This window comes from Boleophthalmus pectinirostris, unplaced genomic scaffold (assembly GCF_026225935.1).
Source record: "Boleophthalmus pectinirostris isolate CB_2022bp ecotype Guang Dong unplaced genomic scaffold, ASM2622593v1 HiC_scaffold_9, whole genome shotgun sequence".
Lineage (NCBI taxonomy): Eukaryota > Metazoa > Chordata > Actinopteri > Gobiiformes > Gobiidae > Boleophthalmus > Boleophthalmus pectinirostris.
Window position 1 is genome coordinate 16,357,264 of NW_026571541.1, and position 23,024 is coordinate 16,380,287.

Here is a 23,024-nt window from a genome sequence, read left to right on the forward strand (position 1 = left end):
TTCAATCTATATAATGAATTTCTAATACACGATAAGTTCCACACATGAGTTTTTTTCCCCTTTCAGTTGTCACAGACAATCCATCAACCCAGTAACACACACCCAACCTCAGTGACGGACTCTAGGGGGGAGTCATTTTGGTGTTTGTGTCATTTGATGTTCAAAACATTTTGCCCTTTATAAAAACTTCAGTCAGACCTGGGTTAGTGCACTCAGACGTCAGGTGTACTAGGCTGCTGTGTAGCATTATCAGTGGTAGTGTTAGTCTTATCAGTTATCTAATAGGATTTTGTTTTCTTTCAGTGTGGTTGCTTTCTTGTATGTAGCTGGTCATGTAATACAGCTGTATTATATTTAAAGATTTGTTTTTAGTCAAATATCAAGAGCCATGTGTTGGATCCATGGACCTGACCTGGACAAGCTGTTATTCATTCTACTGCTTCTGTGTGCAACCAGTGGACAGAGCTTTGCAATGCTGTGCTCACGCTATTACAATGAAAACCAGAGAGGGCTTTCTCTAAATGGGGATGTCATTATTGGTGGGCTCTTTAACCTGTTTTACATACCATCTTATCCTGGAATCCTGAATTTTACAACACAGCCGTACTATGAGTCATGTAAGGGGTATGTTAATCATTTAAATATTGATCTGGAGTATACTGTTTATTGGTATTCATGCTGTATGTGTGATGATAATTTAATTTGTCAATCAATTAGTGGGCTATCTTAATGTGTATGTGTGTTTGTGTTTGCTTGTTTTAATATCAGTTTGGAACCCGGGACCTTGCAATCTATATATGCAATGGCGTTTGCAGTGGAGGAAATAAATCTTAACAGCAGTCTTCTTCAAGGAGTGAAGCTTGGATACCGAATATTGGACAGTTGTAGCCGATACCCCTGGGCTCTGACAGCTGCAATTTCATTGATTAGTGGTAGCGCTCCCAAATGTCAATCAGAAAGCCTTGATGAAAGGGAACCTAATGAGAATGAAGGTACTTATTGTTTTAATTGGATTATATTATATATTATGTCGGGCTGTAAAAAAAATAAAAAAAAATAAAATATATATATATATATATATATATATATATATATATATATATATATATATATATATATATATATATATATACATACACACACATTTTATTTATTTATTTTTCTTTTAGAAGTGCAAGTTGCACCTGTGATAATTGGAGCATCTTCTTCAACCATAGGAATAATGTTGTCCAACATATTAACTTCATTTTCAACTCCAATTGTAAGGATGATTATTATGATAAACAACTGACAAAGTTTTGTTGCTGTTGTTCTTTAACATAATGTACGTTTAACAGATTAGTTACCTTGCAAGTTGTCCTTGTCTGAGTGAGAGGACAAAATACCCAAACTTCTTCCGAACAATCCCAAGTGATATCTTTCAAAGTCGGGCAATGGCACAACTGGCCATACGCTTCAAATGGTCCTGGGTTGGAGCAGTGATAGCAAACAATGATTATGGACACCTGTCATTTCAGGTGATAACAGACATATACTAATATGCTTAAACTTGAATTTATTTTGTACAAACAGCACTATATGTTTGGTCTCTATTTTCCAGGTTTTTCAGAAAGCAATTGATGGAAAAGGCATCTGTGTTGATTTCATTGTTGCTGTCAGTCGAGAAACTATTAAGAGTGATGCTGAAAAAGCAGCATTAACAATACAAGCTTCCACTGCTCGAGTGATTTTGATATTCTGTTGGTATACAGATGTTAGAGAAGTGTTTATACAACTGGCAAAACGAAATGTAAGCACACCAAAATTATTTTATCTTGCATAAGAAAATTATATTTCTTTTCTTCAGATTACAGACAAACAGTTTCTTGCCAGTGAAGCTTGGAGCACAAGTAAGGATATTATTGGAAATGCAGATCTTTTAAAGGTGGCTAATGGCGTTATCGGTGTGGCCATTCGCAGTGCAGAGATACCTGGATTCGAAAAATATGTTCGCAATTTACACCCATCCCAAAGACCACACGATGAGTTCTTAAAGGAATACTGGGAAACAGAGTTTGGCTGTACTCCTCTGGCTTCATCCTCCTCTCCCCTTCCTCCCTGTAATGGAACAGAGTCCCTGTATGAGGTGCAGGGTCTCTTCACTGATATGTCCCAATTAAGGGTCACGTATAATGTTTATATGGGAGTTTATGCAGCAGCTCATGCCATTCACAGCCTTCTGTCCTGCCCCAAGACTGAGGCCTCTGCTGCCACGTCCAACTGCTCCTCTCCTCAGAGTGTCACACCTGCACAGGTAATGCCGATGTGTAGGGCATTTGTGGAGTTTTGTTTACAGTTTGTGACTTTTATATCCATGTAAAAAGCTTTTGCAGCACTTGAACAAAGTTAAAATTTCCACACCACATGGAGAATCATTTAGCTTCCAGGGGGCTGACATTCAACCCAAATTTGACTTGGTCAACTGGCAGAAGACTCCTGAAGGGTCACTCAGACTGGTTCTAATCGGACGAGTGGATGGCTTTGACATTGTTCTGAATGAAACAGCAATTCAATGGAGCACAGGATCAAGTCAGGTAAATCTGTTTACACTGAAATGCAAATATAGTTTGGCTTACACAAAACCAACTTACTTTATTCCTAAGGTCCCTGTGTCTGTATGCACAATGAGCTGTGAGCCTGGAACTCGAAAAGCCATACGTAAAGGTGAACCTGTCTGCTGTTTTGACTGTATTCCCTGTGGGGATGGGGAAGTAAGCAACAAAACAGGTGTCATATTATAACCAGTGTTCACATATTGATAGTATCACTGACCCAGTCCATTCATGACCATGATGATGACCATTCCTTCTGTGTTGTCTCAGACTCTCTACAGTGTGACCGTTGTCCACCTGAGTTTTGGTCCAATCCTGCCCGAACGTCCTGTATCCCTCGACAGCTGGACTTCCTCTCCTTTAATGAAACTCTGGGCATCACTCTAACCACAGTGGCTGTGTCTGGAGCTGTAGTGACCACTGCAGTCTTTGTGGTGTTCCTTTACTACCGACAAACACCTATGGTACAAAACCATATTTGTCTAGAGTTTGTACTAAAAAAGAGAAATAATATTTTTTTAAATATTATAAATGATTATTTCAGGTTCGAGCCAACAACAAAGAGATGAGCTTCCTACTTTTGGTGTCTCTGAAACTGTGCTTCTTGTGCTCTCTGGTGTTCATTGGTCGACCATCGGTTTGGTCGTGTCGTTTCCAGCAGGCCGCCTTCGGCATCAGCTTTGTGTTCTGTGTGTCCTGCCTTCTGGTTAAAACCATGGTTGTATTGGCAGCATTCCGCTCAGCACGACCAGGTTCAGAGACTTTGATGAAGTGGTTTGGTCCTCACCAGCAGAGAGGGAGTGTAGGCTTCTTCACCACTATACAGGTGTGATACTGCTATTATTTGTGCATTATTGAATATTACTGAACCCCTAACTTTATTTTAAATTTTTCCAGATCCTCATCTGTATTGTGTGGCTGAGTGTCAGTCCTCCAGAGCCTCATGTGGACCTGGGTGTGCAGGGGTCAAAGGTCACTCTGGAGTGTGCCATGGCGTCTGTGCTGGGCTTCTCTCTGATCCTGGGATACATTGGGCTGCTGGCCTGCACATGCCTCCTCTTGGCTTTTCTTGCTCGAAAACTCCCAGACAACTTCAATGAAGCCAAACTCATCACTTTCAGCATGTTGATCTTCTGTGCTGTTTGGGTGGCCTTTGTTCCTGCCTATGTCAGCTCTCCTGGAAAATATGTGGTTGCTGTAGAGATTTTTGCAATTTTGGCCTCGAGCTATGGTTTACTCTTTTGCATTTTTGCACCAAAATGTTATATTATTCTATTCAGTCCTGAGAGAAACACCAAGAAACACTTAATTGGAAGATAAGAAGCATAACAATATTAATATATATTGTTTTCTTTATTGCATATCTTATCCTTTACGAGGAACACTGTACCTGGTTCTTAATTATATGGATAAAAATGTTTGCCCTTATTTACTTGTTGTGATGCCCAGTTCATCCACTAGATGGCAACCACATACTATGAATAAGGTTGACATGCTCCACGTCTCGCTTTCTCGCATTCTTTTTTCACTGCTTCACCTTTGCGATTGTATCATTCTGGTGATGATTATCAAATGTTTACCATAATAATATTGTTGCATAATAGTTCAATCTGTAAAGATTCCCCATATTTTAAAAATGTATGTGTACTTTACATTTAGTCTGTAATATTTACTGAAGTAACATTTTAATACAATTGTACTACTTTTGAAATGCTTATAAACCTATACTGAGGCAAAACTAATTTTGCTCAAATACTAAAATTGAGTACATGATCTTATCTATCTTCAAACTGGTGTTCCTATTTGAGTGGTAATTTGCCAGATACTTTTTTGACTCCTACTTGAGTAAATTCCTAAATTGTGCTTTTAGCTGTCCTTAGACTTAAACATATATGTGTTTATATTTGTATTAATTTCTGAATATTTTCATTCAGAATGATTTTTTTTTTTTTTGCCAGCTGCCGTATAAGGAGTCCAGCACTAAGTTGCTTGGCCAACCAAAACCACATGCTTTGACAAAACTCTATGCAGACATGTGGCCACACTGGCTTGTCAAAGCCTGATCCCAATAGATCTCCGAAGCTAAGCAATTCCGGGCCTGGTTAGTATTTGGATGGGAGACCACTATGAAAATCAGGTGCCACAGGGGGGCACCAGTGGCAAAAACTGTCATTGTGTTCTTAGGCAAGGCACTTCACCCACATTGCCTAGCATGAAAGTGGTGTGTGTGTGAGTGATGGTGGTGGTCAGAGGGGCTGCTGGTGTAGGCAGGCAGCCTTGCTTCTGTCAATCTGCCCCAGGGCAGCTGTGGCTACAGTAGTAGCTTACCACCACTAAGTGTTGAGTGAATGAATAATGAACTGTAAAGTACTTTTGGTATCTTGAACGGTGCTATATAAATGTAATGATTAATTAATTAATTAATTAATTAATGTGTGCCTGGCTCTCTAATTTCAGATAGGTGTGATTGACAGGCAAATTAACCAGTGGATCAAAGCAAACATGGTGGTTTATGATTAAAAAATAATGCAGGGGAGTGGGAAACAGTGCATAAACAATCAAAGCATTGATCTTATTTATTGCAGGTTAATATATTAATATATTATATAATATATATTATATTAATATATTATATAATATATAGTAATATATTTAAATCACCATGTTACCTTTTATTGTTTGGAAAATGCTATAGTCACTGAAACATGTTTTATAAGTTTCACTTTTTATGTTCTCATTTCCCCCCCTTTTGCTCCCTGCATGAAGTCAGTCCCAGTCAGCGTGCATTCTGCTAATGAAACTACTGCACATCGCATCAGGTTTGTGAAGTTGCTGTGTTTTGTATCATACTTTTGATTATTGTTTGGGAGCATGGGTGACATAGCATTGCTTATTGTTGGTCCACATCTGTTTCTGTTGGTTATGTCATTTGCTTTTAATCCAGGTGGAGATATACATGTAGCATTGTTCACAGAAAGTGCCAGTTCAGTATGGAGCAGAACGTGGAGGGCACCAGCTCCCAGACAGGTCTAGCCCCATTTAACTAAGGCTTGGATGCACAATGGCACAAAATGTTTGGATAAGAGAGAACACAGACTCAAGACTGAAACAAGTCAGCAAAAAGTAGATCTAAACAAAAAATAAAATATTTCCCACTGATGATTGATCTTGTGGCAAACCACCACATTTAATGACAACTTTTCTGTTGAACTGACAATGCGTAGCAGAACAAAGCTAGCACTTTAGCAATACTGGTGTCCTGTTTATACATGCACGGCTTTCACTAAAGCATTAATTGGATTTGTGTGACAATTCGTTTATTCCAGTGACAACAGTGAAACAAAGGAGCTCATCATATACAACAAAATTAAGTTTAGTGCTTCATTCATTGATTCTGCAGGAATCCAGCCTCTTGTTTCCTCATAATAAGCCATATTTGTTTTGATATGAACACACTTGTCCCTGATTGGCTAATCCACCTGTTAATCACTCCCATTTTACTTTGGGTGATTCACTGGCAAACATATATTTGTAAAGTAATGAAGAAGTATGTTTTCCATATCCTAGGAAAGAGGCATGTGGTGTCAAAATAAATGTCTGATGCCCTTTCAAATAAGTTACAGTATTTAATAACATTTGTTGTATCTGGGACCTTGAGGAATGACTCATAAAGTACTATGAAAAGTTTGTTGTCAGAGGAGAGAAATATAATACACTTTACAATGTCAAACAATTTTACAAGGGCAACTTTAGAAAGGAATAAATAGCACATGAGAGTTTGACTAGTAAGAAACCTACTTAATGCACTTTCAGCAGTCATGGTTTGTTATTGCTATGGAAATAATCTTCCTTCATGTCAACTTTAAAACACATTTTTTAAGTATAATTCATCTGATCAAGAAAAATGTAAGCAACAATGGTTTGGTGTTTAAACTGGCAATTATGATAGCTCTACACAGACCAGGTGTCCCTATTTACCCAGGACAGACTCATTTTTTGAGCCCTGTATTTCCTAGCCCATCAGATTTATCCAAAACCATTGATTTGGCCCAGTTTTATACAAGAAATGTCCCAGGTGTCCATATTTTGACCATTTTGATACCCCCCACATGGGAATATATTTGATTAGCTAAAATAAAGAAAACTTGAAGATAGAGATTGAAAATGACCTTAAAGCAAAAAAACAAACAAACAAACAACACGCTATTGTCACAACTTTGCCTTTACTAACTCAGGTGTGTCCCAGTTTTGAATTAAAAAAATTGGGTCACACTACAACATGCAAGAATGCAGCTTCACGTCCAGGTTACCCATCATTAGCCTGAGCTTCTCAGCCTCAGAAAGGTTTTTTTTATACATAAAGAGCATCGACAGCTACTTAGGACTTGCTGCTGTATGTCCAGCGCTAACCTTTGGGATAATGGGTTAATGCTCTAACCACTGTGGCACTGCCACACAAAAGGCACTGTCGACAGCCCTCCCTTGAAAACAAACATGAATGAGCCTTATCAAACAGAGATTTCTCCCTCATACCCTACCTTCCTTGACCAGATAAACAATAGCCTGGATGGAATCTTTCAGTAGTTGGGCATTTAACATCCCATTGTCTGGTTGTCTGGTAAGTACAGAATGATATCTGTATATTTTCTATACAAAGAGATACCAGTCTGCTCACCATTCCCTCCGCAGCGCCACAAGTCACATTCAGACAGAACTATATAACCAGGTTATAACTTGAACTTGAATTTGCAATGCACACATTGGTCACACAGCTCTGCATTCCCACATTTGTTGGGTTGTAATGGTTAAAGTGACAGTAGAATTTTCTGGAGGTGAAAAGTCAATTGTGTAATTCTACCAATTTGAAAGTTAAAACCATACTTCAAAGAATTATAGCCACAGGAACATTTCTAGGAAACTGAAGAGTCTGGGTTGTGGAGATGTAAGGACACATGTTTATCAGTGTAATAAAAACATACTATGACTTTAAGGTTAAGGTCTGGTTGTAATATTCAGGTTAAGATGAGAACCAGGTTGAGGGTACAGGTTTGCTTTCAAAAATATCTTGAATGTGAGAAAACACAGCTCTGGGAACATATGTCCCCCCAAATTACTTTACTCACCTCAGATTAACAGCCTTTAGTACTCTGCTTAGTGATTCTGCAGAAATCTGCAGTGTTTTTCAGTCCCTATGATGTATGAACAGACCATGTGTGTCCCTGATTGGATAATCCACCTATCACCTGAACTCTGGGAGATACAACAAAATACACAGGGAATGACACTGACTACAACTGAAATGTGGTGCAACCAATGAAAACCAGAACTGTTAAGCCTTGTTCAGACCAAACGTGAATGGCGCGAATAAATCGCATCAAACACCCCTACTTTGCTGCTTGACTTTTTTAAGTCATTTGCTTCATTCGTGCGTCCAGATTGCTTGATTTTGGTTGAGCGAGTAAATTTGCTCTATTCGCTGTGTTCGCTCCAGAAGGATCAACTGCAGCTGCGCGGTGTCCTCTGCTTCTCCTGTTTGTTTTTTTTTTTGGAAAAATGGCGGACTTGGACTACACCGAGCAGGCTGACCAGAACGCGACTGAGACTAGAACTGAGATCAAGCCTGAGACCGGGACCAGACTGGAACTGAGACCAGGATTGAGACAGGGACCATAGCCAGACTTAGACTGGGACCAAAGCAAGACCAGAGCAGGACCAGAGTGGGGCTGAGACCGAGACCAGAGCGGGACTCAGACCAGGACTGAGACTGAAACCAGAATAAAGTAGAGGGGGAAAGAAACTGGTGTAAGTCCTGCTCTGCTTATTCTGGTCTGTGTACTGGCTCGTGGTGGTATCGTATAATATCGGCTCATTTCCCAACAGTGAGTGTCTCCTTCATGTTGAATGAAAGCTCATGTCTATCTCAACATTATACGTCACTATCAGAACACAGCCCCTGAAAGGCTGATGTGACGCAAATATTTGCAGAAACTTCAAAACTTTCAACTTTGGCAAATTTTGCGAGCCCCTCCCTTTTGAGAATTCGCGCCTCAATGCCAGTTCCGCAAATTCGCGCCGCTCATTTCACCTATTCTCGACGCCCAAAACACGCGAATCACGCCGCCCAATTTGCATCATTTGCGCCGCAGCACTTTGTGTGTCAACGCGTCTTTACATAGGGTTAAGGGCCTGGCTCCACTGCACGTGTCAACGTTTACGCGCATAAACTCGCGAAACCACAGCCGTGCGTCAACGTAAAGGCGGCTTCACCGGCAGCTGCAGCAGGACGTACACGCGCAGCACTGGCTCTATGTTTGTCAATGGGAAAGACAATCAAACTTGATGGGGGTAGGCCCCTACACTCGCGTAGATACGATGGATCTATTTTCTAAAAATCTATGCATGCAGGTCGTGCTGTTCCATACATGCGCCATACGCACCCAGTGGAGCCAGGCCTCAGGGCTTGGTTCCACTGCACGCGTATTTCACTCTAGCAAGCATAAAAACTGCAGCCTTTGGACACGCAACTTTTAGAATGCATGGAAAGTGAATGAGGTTGGCTCCACTGTACGCGCTAGATGTGTGTACAGAGCAACGCGTCATGCGCGTAGATTTCAGAAAATAGGATCCATCCTATTTTTTGAAGCTGTATGCGAGCACAGGTGCGTATCACCATCAAAATACACAGAGAGCATAAATCTTTGGTTGTATTTGTGCGTTTACCATCAGCACAATGTGCTCCTGGGGCAGATCTGTGTCGTATGAAAGATCCCAGGTCCAGAAAGACTGTTAATTAGTGCTTTGAAATTTACTTTTGAAATCCTTGCGTTTGCCCTGCTCAGCCTGTACAGAAGGTAAGTACAAGTCTGTTCAGTTGGTTAGTTTCACTGTAGACCTGATACAAGAGGCTAAACGTGCCCAGTCAAGTTTGATTGTCTTTCCCATTGACAAACACAGAGCCAGAGCTGAACATTTATGTCCTGCTGCAGCTGCCGGTGGAGCCACCTTTACGTTGTCGCACGGCTGTGGTTTCGCGAGGTTACGCGCATCAACGCTGACGCGTGCAGTGGAGCCAGGCCCTTAACGTGTAAATTATGCACCTTGTTCACGCCATTCACGTTTGGTTTGAACATGGCTTTAAAAATGTATACATTGTGTGAACAATAAAATAGTAAATAACACCAGATCTTAAACTATGGTAAAATTGTCTTAAAAAACTATATATAAAAAAGAGGGATACTACCCAAGTGCAGGAGTCTTCAGCCCGAGCATCTTCCATGTTCCAGGTCCACACATTCCACATGGATCACCTGGACACAAAACAAAAGTCTCCCATCACCCTTGACAGGGAGACTTACAGTGCTCTTCACCCTGCCGCTGTGTCTCTGGGCCTCCAACTAGTTCTCAGGTGCACTTGTCGTCCACTGCCGGCCGCTCCACCTCCCGCCTCCTCCAATGTCTCTACTGTTCCTCCAGCCACCAGTGCCTGCCTTTTATGTCCTTGGAATTGTCACTGTAGACAAGGTTTAGCCAACCTGCTGGATGGCTTCCCAGTTTTTCTCACCTTGTGTGCCTGATCTGTCACTGCGTCTGCGTCTAGCCGCCTTTGCCACGCAACAGGCTTTTTATCCAACTAAATAATTTCTTAGACGATTACAACATCTTGGAAAAATTTCAGTCTGGTTTTAGGGTGAATCACAGCACCGAGACCGCCCTGGCAAAGATTTTAAATGATTTTAGATTAATTTATGATTCACAAAAGGTAACCGTGTTGGTTCTACTGGATCTGAGCGCTGCCTTTGACACAGTAGACCACACTATTCTTTTAACTCGCCTAAAAGACCTCGGCCTCTCCGGTGCTGTTCACAGATGGTTCACATCCTACCTCACAGACAGAACATTTATGGTGAGTGTAGACACATGCTCCTCCAGGGTCCATAAAATCACATGTGGTGTGCCCCAGGGCTCCATTTTAGGCCCTGTGCTTTTTAACTTGTACATGCTCCCTCTTGGTGGTGTCATCAGGAGACATGGAATCAACTTCCTGGCAGCAGGCTCCTGGTCATTCCCAAAGTCAGGACACACACTCACGGAGAGGCGTCTTTTCAGTACTATGGCCCCCGTCTATGGACCTGCCTGCCGGAGGAGCTCAGGGCTGCAGAGAACGTTCATGTTTTTAAGAGCAGGCTCAAGACCCACCTTTTTAGCTTAGCTTTTGATTGAAATCTTATACTTTTACTTGTTTTTATTGTACACATTTTATTATATTTATTTATTTTAGGCATATTTTTTAGGATTTCCAGTGTTTCCTCTGTAGGAGCCCTCTGCATCGGGAGTGGAGGTCAGCTGTGGCTGCTGGGTCTGTCATGTGGGCTCCTGGCGGAGGGATGGTGCTTGGGCCTCAGGTGCCTGGGCTTCATCTCTCCCCTGGACCCTGTGGTGGTTCCTGGTGGTGGTGGACGTCTCTCTGCTCCCGGTGCAGACGGCTCCTCTGATGGTGCTTTCTCAACTGGTTCGCCTGTATTCAGCCTCACATTTTATTGTGTCCGGTTATGTATTTTAGCGTGTGAGTGTGTGTGTGTGTGTGTGTGTGTGCATGTTTGTGTGTATGTGAGTGTGTGTGTTTGGGTTGTTTGACTTGTGGGGTTGGGGGTGCGGGGGTTGGGTTGGTGGGTGGGTGGTTGGGTGGTTGGAAATGCGGGACTGTTTTTAATCACTGTAAAGCACTTTGTGTTGCATTTTGTATGAAAAGTGCTTTATAAATAAAGTTTGATTTGATTTGATTTGGGTCCTAACCCCCTACCCCTGCAGCCTGACATCTCCATGTTGTCCATCCTTTCTTCCCTCTGTTTCTTTTGCAAATTGCTGATGTGCAGAGTGCAAATAAAATACACAGCAATGTTATAAAAATCAAACAATTAAAATCTATGTCTCTTGTGCCTCATCATCTGGATTTCATATTACCTTTGAGCTATTGATCACTTAACCTTTCTTTCCCAGCTGTCTGACTAGAATCCAAAGTCAGGAAACAAAACACATTGGAAACTGGACTGTGAAGTGTGAGATTAGAATGACAGATTAGAGAAGGGGGCACTCCTCAGGTTTGGATTATATCATATTTTCTAACAAGCGCAAACACAGATGTAACTTTATTTTAATGTGTCTGTTTGTAATTTGTAATTTTCTCAAGAGATTTTGATCACAGTATTGCACCACTTGTTTGTCAGCAGTGGTTATAAAAAAAGGTCCTTGTCACCTGAACAGTTGGTCACGAGGATCAGATGTGGTTTCTTGATGACCTGTGACTAGTGGCAGCAGGTAGATATAAGGTATAATGAACTATCCATAGAACATTATTGTCATGTACTTTTAATCTGTTTGTTTGTTGAATATTGTCATGTACTTATAATGTGTCTGTTTGTTGAATGTTTGAAGCTGCCATCACAATGCTGAGGTTTAACCGGCAGTCGTCTGGATTGGTCTTTTTATTATCTCTTATGCTTCCATGTTTGCTGATCAGAGGGGTCTATGCAACTCAGTGCTTTTTGTGGGACATGCCAACTAACAAGGAGATATCTAAAGATGGGGATGTTACTATTGGAGGATTATTTAGCCTCAATAATGTACCTCAGTCTGTTGAACAAGACTTTACCAAACTGCCACAGTATGCACCTTGCCAAGGGTATATATTACATGCTCTAAAACATTGAGTAATGATCTTTAATTCAAACTACTATGGTATTTATTGTCTTTGATAAGTCTGCTCCTAGACATAGAAGCATTACAGTCTGTGTATGCTATGGAGTTTGCAGTGGAGGAGATTAACCGTAACAAAAGCCTGTTGCCAGGAGTGATGCTTGGTTACCGCATACTGGATAACTGTGGTGGCCTCCCCTCGTCACCACTTCAGTCATCTATGTCAATAGTTGGAGGACAAGCAAATACTTGCAAATTAGTTAATTCCACAAATGAAAATGGAGGTATGAATGAAAAATAAGCATTCAAACAATGATTTATGTATAGTAATTCTTATTTTGTGTAAGGTGGACTGCATGTGATTATTGGGCCTGCTTCATCCACTGCTGCAATATATTTGTCTAATGCACTAAGACCTTTCTCTGTACCACTGGTAAGTTTATTTATCTCAGTGAGAATCGATAAACAAAAATCCACTCACTGCTTTATGTCCATGTCTCTTGTTTTTAGATAAGCTATATAGCTGTCTGCCCATGTTTAAGTGACAAAGAAAAGTTTCCACATTTTTTCAGAACTATACCAAGTGATGTATACCAAACTCGGGCTGTAGCCCAGCTTGCCATACATTTTAAATGGTCCTGGGTTGGGGCAATAATAGCGGCTAATGATTATGGAAGGTTGGCAATAAAGGTGCAACTTGATGTTTCTGCATATTAAAATGTCATAAATGTCACAAAACAAGGCCTAATTGTAGTTGTTGAATCCAGGTTTTTCAGGAGGAGATTGAAGGAAAAGGAGTGTGTGTGGATTTCGTGATACCTGTAGATAGACCATCTATTATAAAAGATGCCAAAACGGCAGTGGATGCAATTCAAGCCTCCAGTGCAAGAGTGATCTTTATTGCTTCATGGTACACTGATATCATTTACATCTTTGCTGAGCTCCTTAAACGGAATGTAAGTGTATTCTTTGTCTTATGTGAATTTACTATTTGTTTGCCAGGAATTTATTTGCATATTTCGTTATGTCAGATTACTGACAGACATTTTCTGTCTGTTGCGGGCTGGAGCACGAGTGAACAGATGCTCCAGAATAAGGCCTTTTCAAAGTTAGGTCATGGAGTTCTTGGTGTGGCCATTCGCAGTGCGAAAATACCTGGATTTGAAAATTATGTCCGAAGTTTACACCCATCCCAAAGACCACAAGATGAGTTCTTAAGAGAATACTGGGAAACAGAGTTTGGCTGTACTCCTCTGTCTTCATCCTCCTCTCCTCTTCCTCCCTGTAATGGGACAGAGTCCCTGTATGGGGTGCAGAATCTCTTCACCGATATGTCCCAGTTAAGGGTCACATATAATGTTTATCTGGGAGTTTATGCAGCAGCTCATGGCATCCACAGCCTTCTATCCTGCCCCAACACTGAGGCCTCTGCTGCCACGTCCAACTGCTCCTCTCCTCAGAGTGTCACATCTGAACAGGTAAAGAATAGTTTGTCTTTATCAGTAGATGTCTGTGTATTTTTACTGAATGATATTATACTTCCAGCTTGTGCAACACCTGAACAAAGTAACCATCTCCACACCGCACGGAGAGACGTTTGTTTTCCAAGATGGTGATTTTCCTCCCAAGTTTGATCTTGTCAACTGGCAAAGAACTTCTGAAGGCACACTAAAAAATGTTCTGGTCGGTTTTGTGGATGAATACGGCATCCACCTAAATGAGTCTGCAATTCAGTGGGGCACCGAATCTACTCAGGTAATTTACCCCCTAAAAATAAAGGGAAACAAGTTACCAAGTCAAAATACATTTCTGTAATTTTAGGTTCCCGTGTCTGTATGCACAATGAGCTGTGAGCCTGGAACTCGAAAGGCCATACGTAAAGGTGAACCAGTCTGCTGTTTTGACTGTATTCCCTGTGGGGATGGGGAAGTAAGCAACAAAACAGGTGTCATATTATAACCAGTGTTCACATATTGATAGTATCACTGACCCAGTCCATTCATGACCATGATGATGACCATTCCTTCTGTGTTGTCTCAGACTCTCTTCAGTGTGACCGTTGTCCACCTGAGTTTTGGTCCAATCCTGCCCGAACGTCCTGTATCCCTCGACAGCTGGACTTCCTCTCCTTTAATGAAACTCTGGGCATCACTCTAACCACAGTGGCTGTGTCTGGAGCTGTAGTGACCACTGCAGTCTTTGTGGTGTTCCTTTACTACCGACAAACACCTATGGTACAAAACCATATTTGTCTAGAGTTTGTACTAAAAAAGAGAAATAATATTTTTTTAAATATTATAAATGATTATTTCAGGTTCGAGCCAACAACAAAGAGCTGAGCTTCCTACTTTTGGTGTCTCTGAAACTGTGCTTCTTGTGCTCTCTGGTGTTCATTGGTCGACCATCGGTTTGGTCGTGTCGTTTCCAGCAGGCCGCCTTCGGCATCAGCTTTGTGTTCTGTGTGTCCTGCCTTCTGGTTAAAACCATGGTTGTATTGGCAGCATTCCGCTCAGCACGACCAGGTTCAGAGACTTTGATGAAGTGGTTTGGTCCTCACCAGCAGAGAGGGAGTGTAGGCTTCTTCACCACTATACAGGTGTGATACTGCTATTATTTGTGCATTATTGAATATTACTGAACCCCTAACTTTATTTTAAATTTTTCCAGATCCTCATCTGTATTGTGTGGCTGAGTGTCAGTCCTCCAGAGCCTCATGTGGACCTGGGTGTGCAGGGGTCAAAGGTCACTCTGGAGTGTGCCATGGCGTCTGTGCTGGGCTTCTCTCTGATCCTGGGATACATTGGGCTGCTGGCCTGCACATGCCTCCTCTTGGCTTTTCTTGCTCGAAAACTCCCAGACAACTTCAATGAAGCCAAACTCATCACTTTCAGCATGTTGATCTTCTGTGCTGTTTGGGTGGCCTTTGTTCCTGCCTATGTCAGCTCTCCTGGAAAATATGTGGTTGCTGTAGAGATTTTTGCAATTTTGGCCTCGAGCTATGGTTTACTCTTTTGCATTTTTGCCCCAAAATGTTTCATCATTCTCATTAGACCAGAGAAAAACACCAAAAAGCATCTGTTGGGAAAGTAATTTTCAGATTGTAGAATGCCTTATTTAATGTTTATGGCCAATTTCCCATTTCACAACAGTATGTTTTAGAATAAATACTTTACTTCTGAATGTACACTACTTTAAATTCCATCTAAATATGACAATAAAGAAATAAATTATATGTTTTCCTTTATGTATACCTTTCTTGGTGCTCATTTTCTATAATGCTTTCAAAGTTTAAAAAACATGATTTAACTTGAACATAACAGATGCACACATTGCAGTAACACTCCCACTGCAGTATTTTTTCATCATCCTCATGATCACATTTGGGTTCTGCGTCATTATAAATACCAGGGACAGAAACTGAACATTCAGAAGAGGTGGGGGCTGTGTCACAAACTCATTTTCTATCTCAGATAATGCTTTACATTTTAAGAACTGCATATTGGGGTTTCTGAAGTGACTTGTAATATTACAGAAAAGTTTTGATCAATGTGTTCCTTGTCTTTCTCTTGGCTATGGTCACTGTGGTTGTGGGCTGCTCCAGTCCTTTTGCTTCTGGGGCTGGTGCAGTCACTCTCATGCACCCGCTGGAAGTCTGTGTCTAACCAGGGTGTGTACCAGGATGGAGATGTGGTCATTGGAGGGCTTTACAGTCTGCACTACCTGCCTCCAGATATTGACAGTGATTTTACTCACCCACCACTATTTAAAATGTGTTCTGGGTAATGTACTTATTATTTGTATGTTGCACTAAAATAGTATTTTTGTCCTTTTATTTTTCTAAATATACATGTTTTTGTGTTATTCGGTGCTGAAACGCAAAATTATTTTACATTTTAAAACATTTTTTGAAAGTAGAATTATTTATCTGTTAATTCAAAATTAATGTGACAGTATAGAGGATCTCCCAATGCAGTACATCTATGCCATGATCTTTGCGGTGGATGAGATCAATGACAATGAAAACTTACTGCCAGGGGTGAGTCTTGGCTACCGTATACTCGACAGCTGTGCCCTGCACCCATGGGCAATGGAAGCTGCACTGTCTCTGGTTGGAGGAGACAGCACATTCTGTACTTTTACACCAGAGAATTCCACCGGCTTTGTTGAAGAGATCCAAAAACCGAGCAGTAATATTCCAGAGATTATTACATTTGTGCAATTGAAGTAGCTAAAGACCTATAAAAGCATTCTTTTGTTCACAGGGATTAAAACAGTTCCATTAATTATAGGTGGTGCGTCTTCAAAAACAGCCATTATACTAACAGGTGTCCTTGGCCCACTTTCTGTACCTCTAGTAAGCTACATATATTGACATTTACCTTCACATTATTTAGCAATTGTTCACTGAAAATAATAATGACAATGGCCCATTTGTATGAATCATTTAGATGAGCTACCAGTCAAGTTGCCCATGCCTTAGTGACAAAAGGCAGTATCCAAATTTCTTCAGAACAATCCCAAGTGACATCTATCAAGCTCGGGCCTTGGCACAACTGGCCATACAATTCCAGTGGAGATGGATTGGAGCAGTGGTGGCAGAAAATGATTATGGACTTGTGGCAGTAAAGGTATATATTACAAATTGTAATGTGTTATATATTTATATTGATTTTCTTTTTATTTTCAGGTTTTCCAAGAGGAGATTGAAAAATCCGGGTTCTGCATGGCTTTTGTCAGAACTCTGAGAAGAGAAAACATAGTATCAGATGCCAGAGAAGCGGCTCTCACCATTCAGGCCTCAACTGCTAAAGTTATACTCGTTGTTTCCTGGTACACAGACATCAGAGAGCTATTTGTCCAACTGGACAAAATCAATGTAAGAATGAAAAGGTGCTTCATCTACAATGTGTTTGTGTCTAATTTGTTCACTGATATTAGGTGACGGACAGACAGTATCTGGCCAGTGAGGCCTGGAGCACGAGTGGGGACCTCCTCCAACATCCTGCCTCTTCAAGAGTGGCTCAAGGTGTTTTTGGTGTGGCCATTCGAAGTTCTAATATAGAGGGGTTTGAAAATTACATAAAAAGTTTACACCCTTCACAACGTCCAGATAATGAGTTCTTAAGAGAATACTGGGAAAAGGTGTTTGGCTGTACTCTGTCTTCTCCCTCCTCTCCTCTTCCTCCCTGTAATGGGACAGAGTCCCTGTATGGGGTGCGGAGTCCCTTCACCGATATGTCCCAATTAAGGGTCACATATAATGTTTATCTGGCAGTTTATGCAGCAGCTCATGCCATTCACAGCCTTTTATCCTGCCCCAACATTGAGGCCTCTGCTGCCACGTCCAACTGCTCCTCTCCTCAGAGTGTCACACCTGCACAGGTAACTGAAAACATATGGTAGTGATAAAGCAGTCAGATTAATACTGTTATTATTATGACTCATTTGTTTTTGGCCTCCAGCTTCTTGAGCATCTGCGGACAGTCAATTTCACCACACCTCAGGGTGAGAAGTTTTATTTTCAAGGAGGTGATATTCCAGCGAAATATGATCTGATCAACTGGCAGAAGACTCCTGAAGGGTCACTCAGACTGGTTCTAATCGGACGAGTGGATGGCTTTGACATTGTTCTCAATGAAACAGCGATTCAGTGGAGCACAGGATCAAGTCAGGTAAATCTGTTTACATTGAAATGCAGATATAGTTTGGTTTAAACAACACCAGCTTACTTTATTCCTAAGGTCCCTGTGTCTGTATGCACAATGAGCTGTGAGCCTGGAACTCGAAAAGCCATACGTAAAGGTGAACCTGTCTGCTGTTTTGACTGTATTCCCTGTGGGGATGGGGAAGTAAGCAACAAAACAGGTGTCATATTATAACCAGTGTTCACATATTGATAGTATCACTGACCCAGTCCATTCATGACCATGATGATGACCATTCCTTCTGTGTTGTCTCAGACTCTCTACAGTGTGATCGTTGTCCACCTGAGTTTTGGTCCAATCTTGCCCGAACGTCCTGTATCCCTCGACAGCTGGACTTCCTCTCCTTTAATGAAACTCTGGGCATCACTCTAACCACAGTGGCTGTGTCTGGAGCTGTAGTGACCACTGCAGTCTTTGTGGTGTTCCTTTACTACCGACAAACACCTATGGTACTAAAATACAGTATATATGTCTCATATTTGAGGTCCAAAAAAGATAGATGATCTGTTTTCATTTCAGGTTCGAGCCAACAACTCGGAGCTGAGCTTCCTACTTCTGGTGTCTCTGAAACTGTGCTTCTTGTGCTCTCTGGTGTTCATTGGTCGGCCATCGGTCTGGTCGTGTCGCTTCCAGCAGGCCGCCTTCGGCATCAGCTTTGTGCTGTCTGTCTCGTGTCTCCAGGTCAAAACTATGGTGGTTCTAGCAGCTTTCCGCTCGGCTCGCCCAGGTTCAGAGTCTCTAATGAAATGGTTTGGTCCTAATCAACAGAGAGGGAGTGTTGGTATTTTCACAAGTATACAGGTAACAGGATTAGCATAATATCTACACAATAAGTTCCATATAATAAAGGTTTCTTTCTTCTCTCCTCCAGGTCCTTATCTGCATTATTTGGCTTTCGCTCAATCCTCCCATCCCTCAGCCTGACTGGGAAATGACTGGAGTGAAGGTCACTCTGGAGTGTGCCATGGCGTCTGTGCTGGGCTTCTCTCTGGTCCTGGGATACATTGGGCTGCTGGCCTGCACATGCCTCCTCTTAGCTTTTCTGGCTCGAAAACTCCCAGACAACTTCAATGAAGCCAAACTCATCACTTTCAGCATGTTGATCTTCTGTGCTGTTTGGGTGGCCTTTGTCCCTGCCTATGTCAGCTCTCCTGGAAAATACTCTGTAGCGGTAGAAATTTTTGCTATTTTGGCCTCCAGTTATGGTTTATTGTTTTGTATCTTTGCTCCAAAATGTTTCATTATACTGTTGAGGCCTGAAAAAACACTAAGAAACACCTCATGGCTAGGTAGTGAAGTAAATTTGGAAGTATAATTATATTGATAAATGTATTTACTTTGTGTACTGTATATTCTTATCTTTAATAATTGTGGAGTATGTTTTCTTTATTCCAATAAAAATATGTATATATAAATCTTGATTTTCTCACTCACTTTTTTATGCACTAATGCACCAACATTGCTACAGTAGTAGGAGCATAGACTTTATATATGAATGGACATATCAAACATGCTAGCTGCCATGTTCCAAATAGATACCATTGACTTACATTGGAGTATTGTGGCCCCTCTCTCTGAAACTTCTGCAGTGAGTCTTGTCATTTTGGTCTTAAAATGTTCCTATTAACCTACTCTACGTGATCCTGGTGTTTTCATTTCGCTATTTTGTCCATTTAAAAAATCCTATGAATCTGGCTCAAAATTAGCTCCGTAACAGCTAGCATCACGAGCTTCATTTGAGTGGAGCCGAACACTATGAGTGACGTCACACTTGTTTAGTCCACATTTTCATACAGTCTATGGAGTCAAATGAAGACATACAGTTTCATACCTGGTCTGTGCTCCACTACTGACTTCTTTGCACTGACCTTTTTGACCTTAACATCACAATTTTGAAACCAATGCTGTCACTGTTGTAAAACATTTTGCTAAACAAATGGTTCTATCCTGCCTTATGACAGACCAAAAACTGTATAAAAGAAGTGGACTAAGTGAGTGTGATGTCACCCACAGTGTTCAGCGCCGCTCAAATGAGGCTCACAATGGTCATAGTTACAGGAATGAATCTGGAGCCAGGTTCTATGTTATGAATAGGATTTTTTTGATGGACAAAATAACGAAAAAAAAAAAAAATCAGGATCATGTAGAGCGAGTTAATACAAACATTTTAAGACCAAAATGACGAGGCTCACTGCAGAAGAGGGATGACAAGATCCCAGTGTAAAAGGAGAACGAGCCAGAAGAGCTTCCTGGTGCACATCTTATTTGGCATGCGGCAGCTAGCGTGTTAGCTATGTCCACTCATGTATACTGTACAGTCTATGTGACAGACGCATTGTGTCTCAGAGCAGTTTGAGGAGAACAATCCTCAGGACAAAAGACTCCTCTGTTTCCTGCAGTCTGGGCATCCCAGCCAGTGTCCAGGGAGAGCCAGGTGAACTCTGGAGACAACAGGAAAGCCTCCTTTAAACTTCACTCTTACTCCACTCTGTTGTTTTGGTTAGTGATGAACTGGGCCATTACCTTTAAGTATTTCCTCTGTAAAATCTTAAAAAATTAATAAATTTGATCATTATGACAATTAAAATAGTCAGTTGTCTTAAATAAAATGTGTATTCTCTGGCGCTGAGTTCTTGAAGTCTTGCAAAGTTCAGTTTCACACACCTTTAACCTCTAAAAGTAATACGATTTCTACATGCAGTCTTTTCTCAATCTTTTGGCCTAGCTTCTATAGGTAATAAAACATGCAACACTGTAGAGGAGGCCATAACTTTGGAAAAACAAACAGTCCATAGAGCCTGTACTCAATTTTATTTCCAGAGATTTATAAACAGCTCAAGGTCAAAGGTCAAAATACTGCAGCAGTGTTTTGTGTGCCTCTAATTATTAAGCGTTTATTGTCCAATAATCAGGCAGTGCACTGTTAGCATGCTAGTTGTCGTTTGCTTTTTCATAGTGGTAAACTCCGCTCAAGCCTCTGTAAGTTGTGACATGCACTTTAAACTAGTTATTAGGATGGAAAGTGAGGAATACCTTTGGACCACTGCAAACATGCAAAAAACAAATGTTTTTAAGACCACAAAAATCAAGGAACAGTGCCCTTAAGGTAGTTACAAGTTACCCCATATATAGATGTCATTATTAATAATACTACATTACATCATCCAGTCTGACACCATATCATTGTCTATACAATTACAATCAGCTCACCAATTTCTGTATACAAAGTAGCTGTGTTGCTTTGTGAGTCATCTAATTTACATATTCATTACAGCACATTATGATTATAAATTCCTGGAATGGATGACATTTCCTTCACTGGGGTTGGGGTTATAAGTGCCACCATATAGCACAGTTTGTCAGTTGTGTTAAGCTTACTTTTATTTTTTGAGTTGTTTGTTATCATTATTTATCATGTTTGATTGTATTGTGTGTATTTTCTGGTTGTTGGGGCTATGGGGGATACAGTGGGGGTATGGGATGGGATTGCAGGAGGAGGAAAGAGTGCGTTGCTCGAAGTGGAGCACAGACACTAACCTGCCTCTGTCTCTAGATGGAGATGTGGTCATTGGTGGATCTTTTAGTGTCCATTACCAAATCCCAGTTATTGATTATAACTATATACAAGTACCACATTACAAACCTTGCACTAAGTAAATAATTACTGTTTGACTACATTTTATTTACACAGTTTGCTGATGTATTTAACATGTTTTTCCATTTTTTGCTTTAGGTTAGACAAAATTTCATTTCAGTATGTGTATGCAATGATCTACGCTGTGGAGGAAATTAACCGCAGTAAAAGGCTCCTGCCAGGTGTAAAAGTGGGCTATCAAATTTTGGACGATTGTGGAAGACCCCCTTGGGCTCTTCAAGCTGTTTTGTCTTTAGTTGGGGGAGATGTGAAGAGCTGCACATCTGTGGACAAATCTGCTACTTCCAGTTTTAACAAACAAGGTATATTGTTGAAATCCATTATGTGTGAAGTAATGCACAAAACATTATACCAAATATAGTAACCAATAACATAACGGTGAGCACTAATGTAATTCTTTAAGTACTGGCATTCCTTACTATTACTTACAACTGTGGTAATTAGTTAATATTTCTAAATTAAAACCTTAAACCATGCAACAATGTGCAAGTATTACATTGTTTGTCATTGTTTACCAGCCTTATTAACCTTATATACCTTATCATTATAACGATTGCTATGCAATAATTGACTATTAAACTTGACTTTTCGCATTGGAAGGTCTTATTCCAATTATAATTGGAGGTCCATCATCATCAACGAGTATAGCTCTGTCAACAGTCTTGGGGCCATTGTCAGTGCCAATGGTAGGTGAAATAATATTTATTATTCAGCTAAACAATTTGTTCATATATATGTGAAAATGTTTTCTAATGATTTCTTTCAGATCAGCTACTTTGCAACTTGTCCCTGCCTCAGTGACAAGCAGCAGTATCCTAACTTCTTCAGGACAATCCCGAGTGACATCTATCAAGCCCGGGCCCTGGCACAACTGGCTATACACTTCCAGTGGACATGGATTGGAGCAGTGGTGTCCAATACGGATTATGGAATTGGTGCAGTAAAGGTATCTCACGCTAGATAATAATAATATTACGTATCTGAAAAATTAGCCGAACTGCATTTTAGATATTTCAGGAAGAAACTGTGGGGTCTGTGTGTTTGGCTTTTGTGAAAACTCTCAGAAGAGAAAACATAATCTCTGATGCTAGAGAAGCTGCTCTTACTATCAAGGCCTCAGCTGCTAAAGTCATTATGATCTTTACTTACTACACAGACGTCAGAGAGCTATTTGTGCAACTAAACAGAATAAATGTAAGAATGAAAATGCAAAATTAACATATTGGGATATTATGTACATGTTTGATGTTTATCATATTGTGTGCCTTCACCAGGTGACGGACAGACAGTATCTGGCCAGTGAGGCCTGGAGCACGAGTAGTGATCTACTCCGACATCCTGCCACTTCAAGAGTAGCTCAAGGTGTTTTTGGTGTGGCCA

At 40.9% G+C, this 23,024-nt stretch overlaps 3 protein-coding genes and 2 pseudogenes across 3 annotated transcripts in view; all 5 read left to right on the top strand.

Moving 5' to 3' along the window:
• Positions 1–675: 675 nt before the first annotated feature.
• On the top strand, positions 676–3,911 carry LOC110163721 (extracellular calcium-sensing receptor-like). Its single transcript, XM_055147886.1, has 11 exons — positions 676–680; positions 769–932; positions 1,179–1,261; positions 1,338–1,517; positions 1,601–1,789; positions 1,847–2,293; positions 2,364–2,573; positions 2,643–2,766; positions 2,862–3,055; positions 3,136–3,417; positions 3,489–3,911. Exons 1-11 carry the CDS (start codon positions 676–678, stop codon positions 3,909–3,911), a joined length of 2,301 nt encoding a protein of 766 aa, XP_055003861.1.
• A 711-nt stretch (positions 3,912–4,622) lies between these two features.
• LOC129407335 (5S ribosomal RNA) lies at positions 4,623–4,740 on the top strand (annotated as a pseudogene).
• A 7,411-nt stretch (positions 4,741–12,151) lies between these two features.
• Positions 12,152–15,374, top strand: LOC110163719 (extracellular calcium-sensing receptor-like; annotated as a pseudogene).
• Positions 15,375–15,830: 456 nt separating this feature from the next.
• Positions 15,831–19,282, top strand: LOC110163718 (extracellular calcium-sensing receptor-like). The gene is given in 12 exon segments (XM_020928729.2): positions 15,831–16,063; positions 16,236–16,405; positions 16,547–16,638; positions 16,733–16,912; positions 16,972–17,160; positions 17,223–17,666; positions 17,747–17,956; positions 18,026–18,149; positions 18,245–18,438; positions 18,509–18,790; positions 18,861–19,248; positions 19,251–19,282. Coding segments are annotated over 12 exon segments (2,538 nt in total).
• Positions 19,283–21,469: 2,187 nt separating this feature from the next.
• LOC110163717 (extracellular calcium-sensing receptor-like) overlaps positions 21,470–23,024 on the top strand; it is a 3,517-nt gene continuing 1,962 nt past the window's right edge. Inside the window, 6 exon segments of the mRNA XM_020928728.2 lie at positions 21,470–21,642; positions 21,723–21,931; positions 22,245–22,330; positions 22,411–22,590; positions 22,653–22,838; positions 22,919–23,024. The exon segment at positions 22,919–23,024 is cut by the window's right edge and continues 58 nt beyond it. Of these exon segments, the coding sequence (XP_020784387.2) occupies positions 21,470–21,642; positions 21,723–21,931; positions 22,245–22,330; positions 22,411–22,590; positions 22,653–22,838; positions 22,919–23,024 (940 nt within the window).

Excerpts from the sequence above, each read along its gene's own strand:
- LOC110163721 (XM_055147886.1), top strand. Across the intron at positions 1,262-1,337 it reads CTTCATTTTCAACTCCAATT|ATTAGTTACCTTGCAAGTTG; the intron begins GTAAGGATGATT and ends TACGTTTAACAG. Across the intron at positions 2,574-2,642 it reads GGAGCACAGGATCAAGTCAG|GTCCCTGTGTCTGTATGCAC; the intron begins GTAAATCTGTTT and ends TTTATTCCTAAG.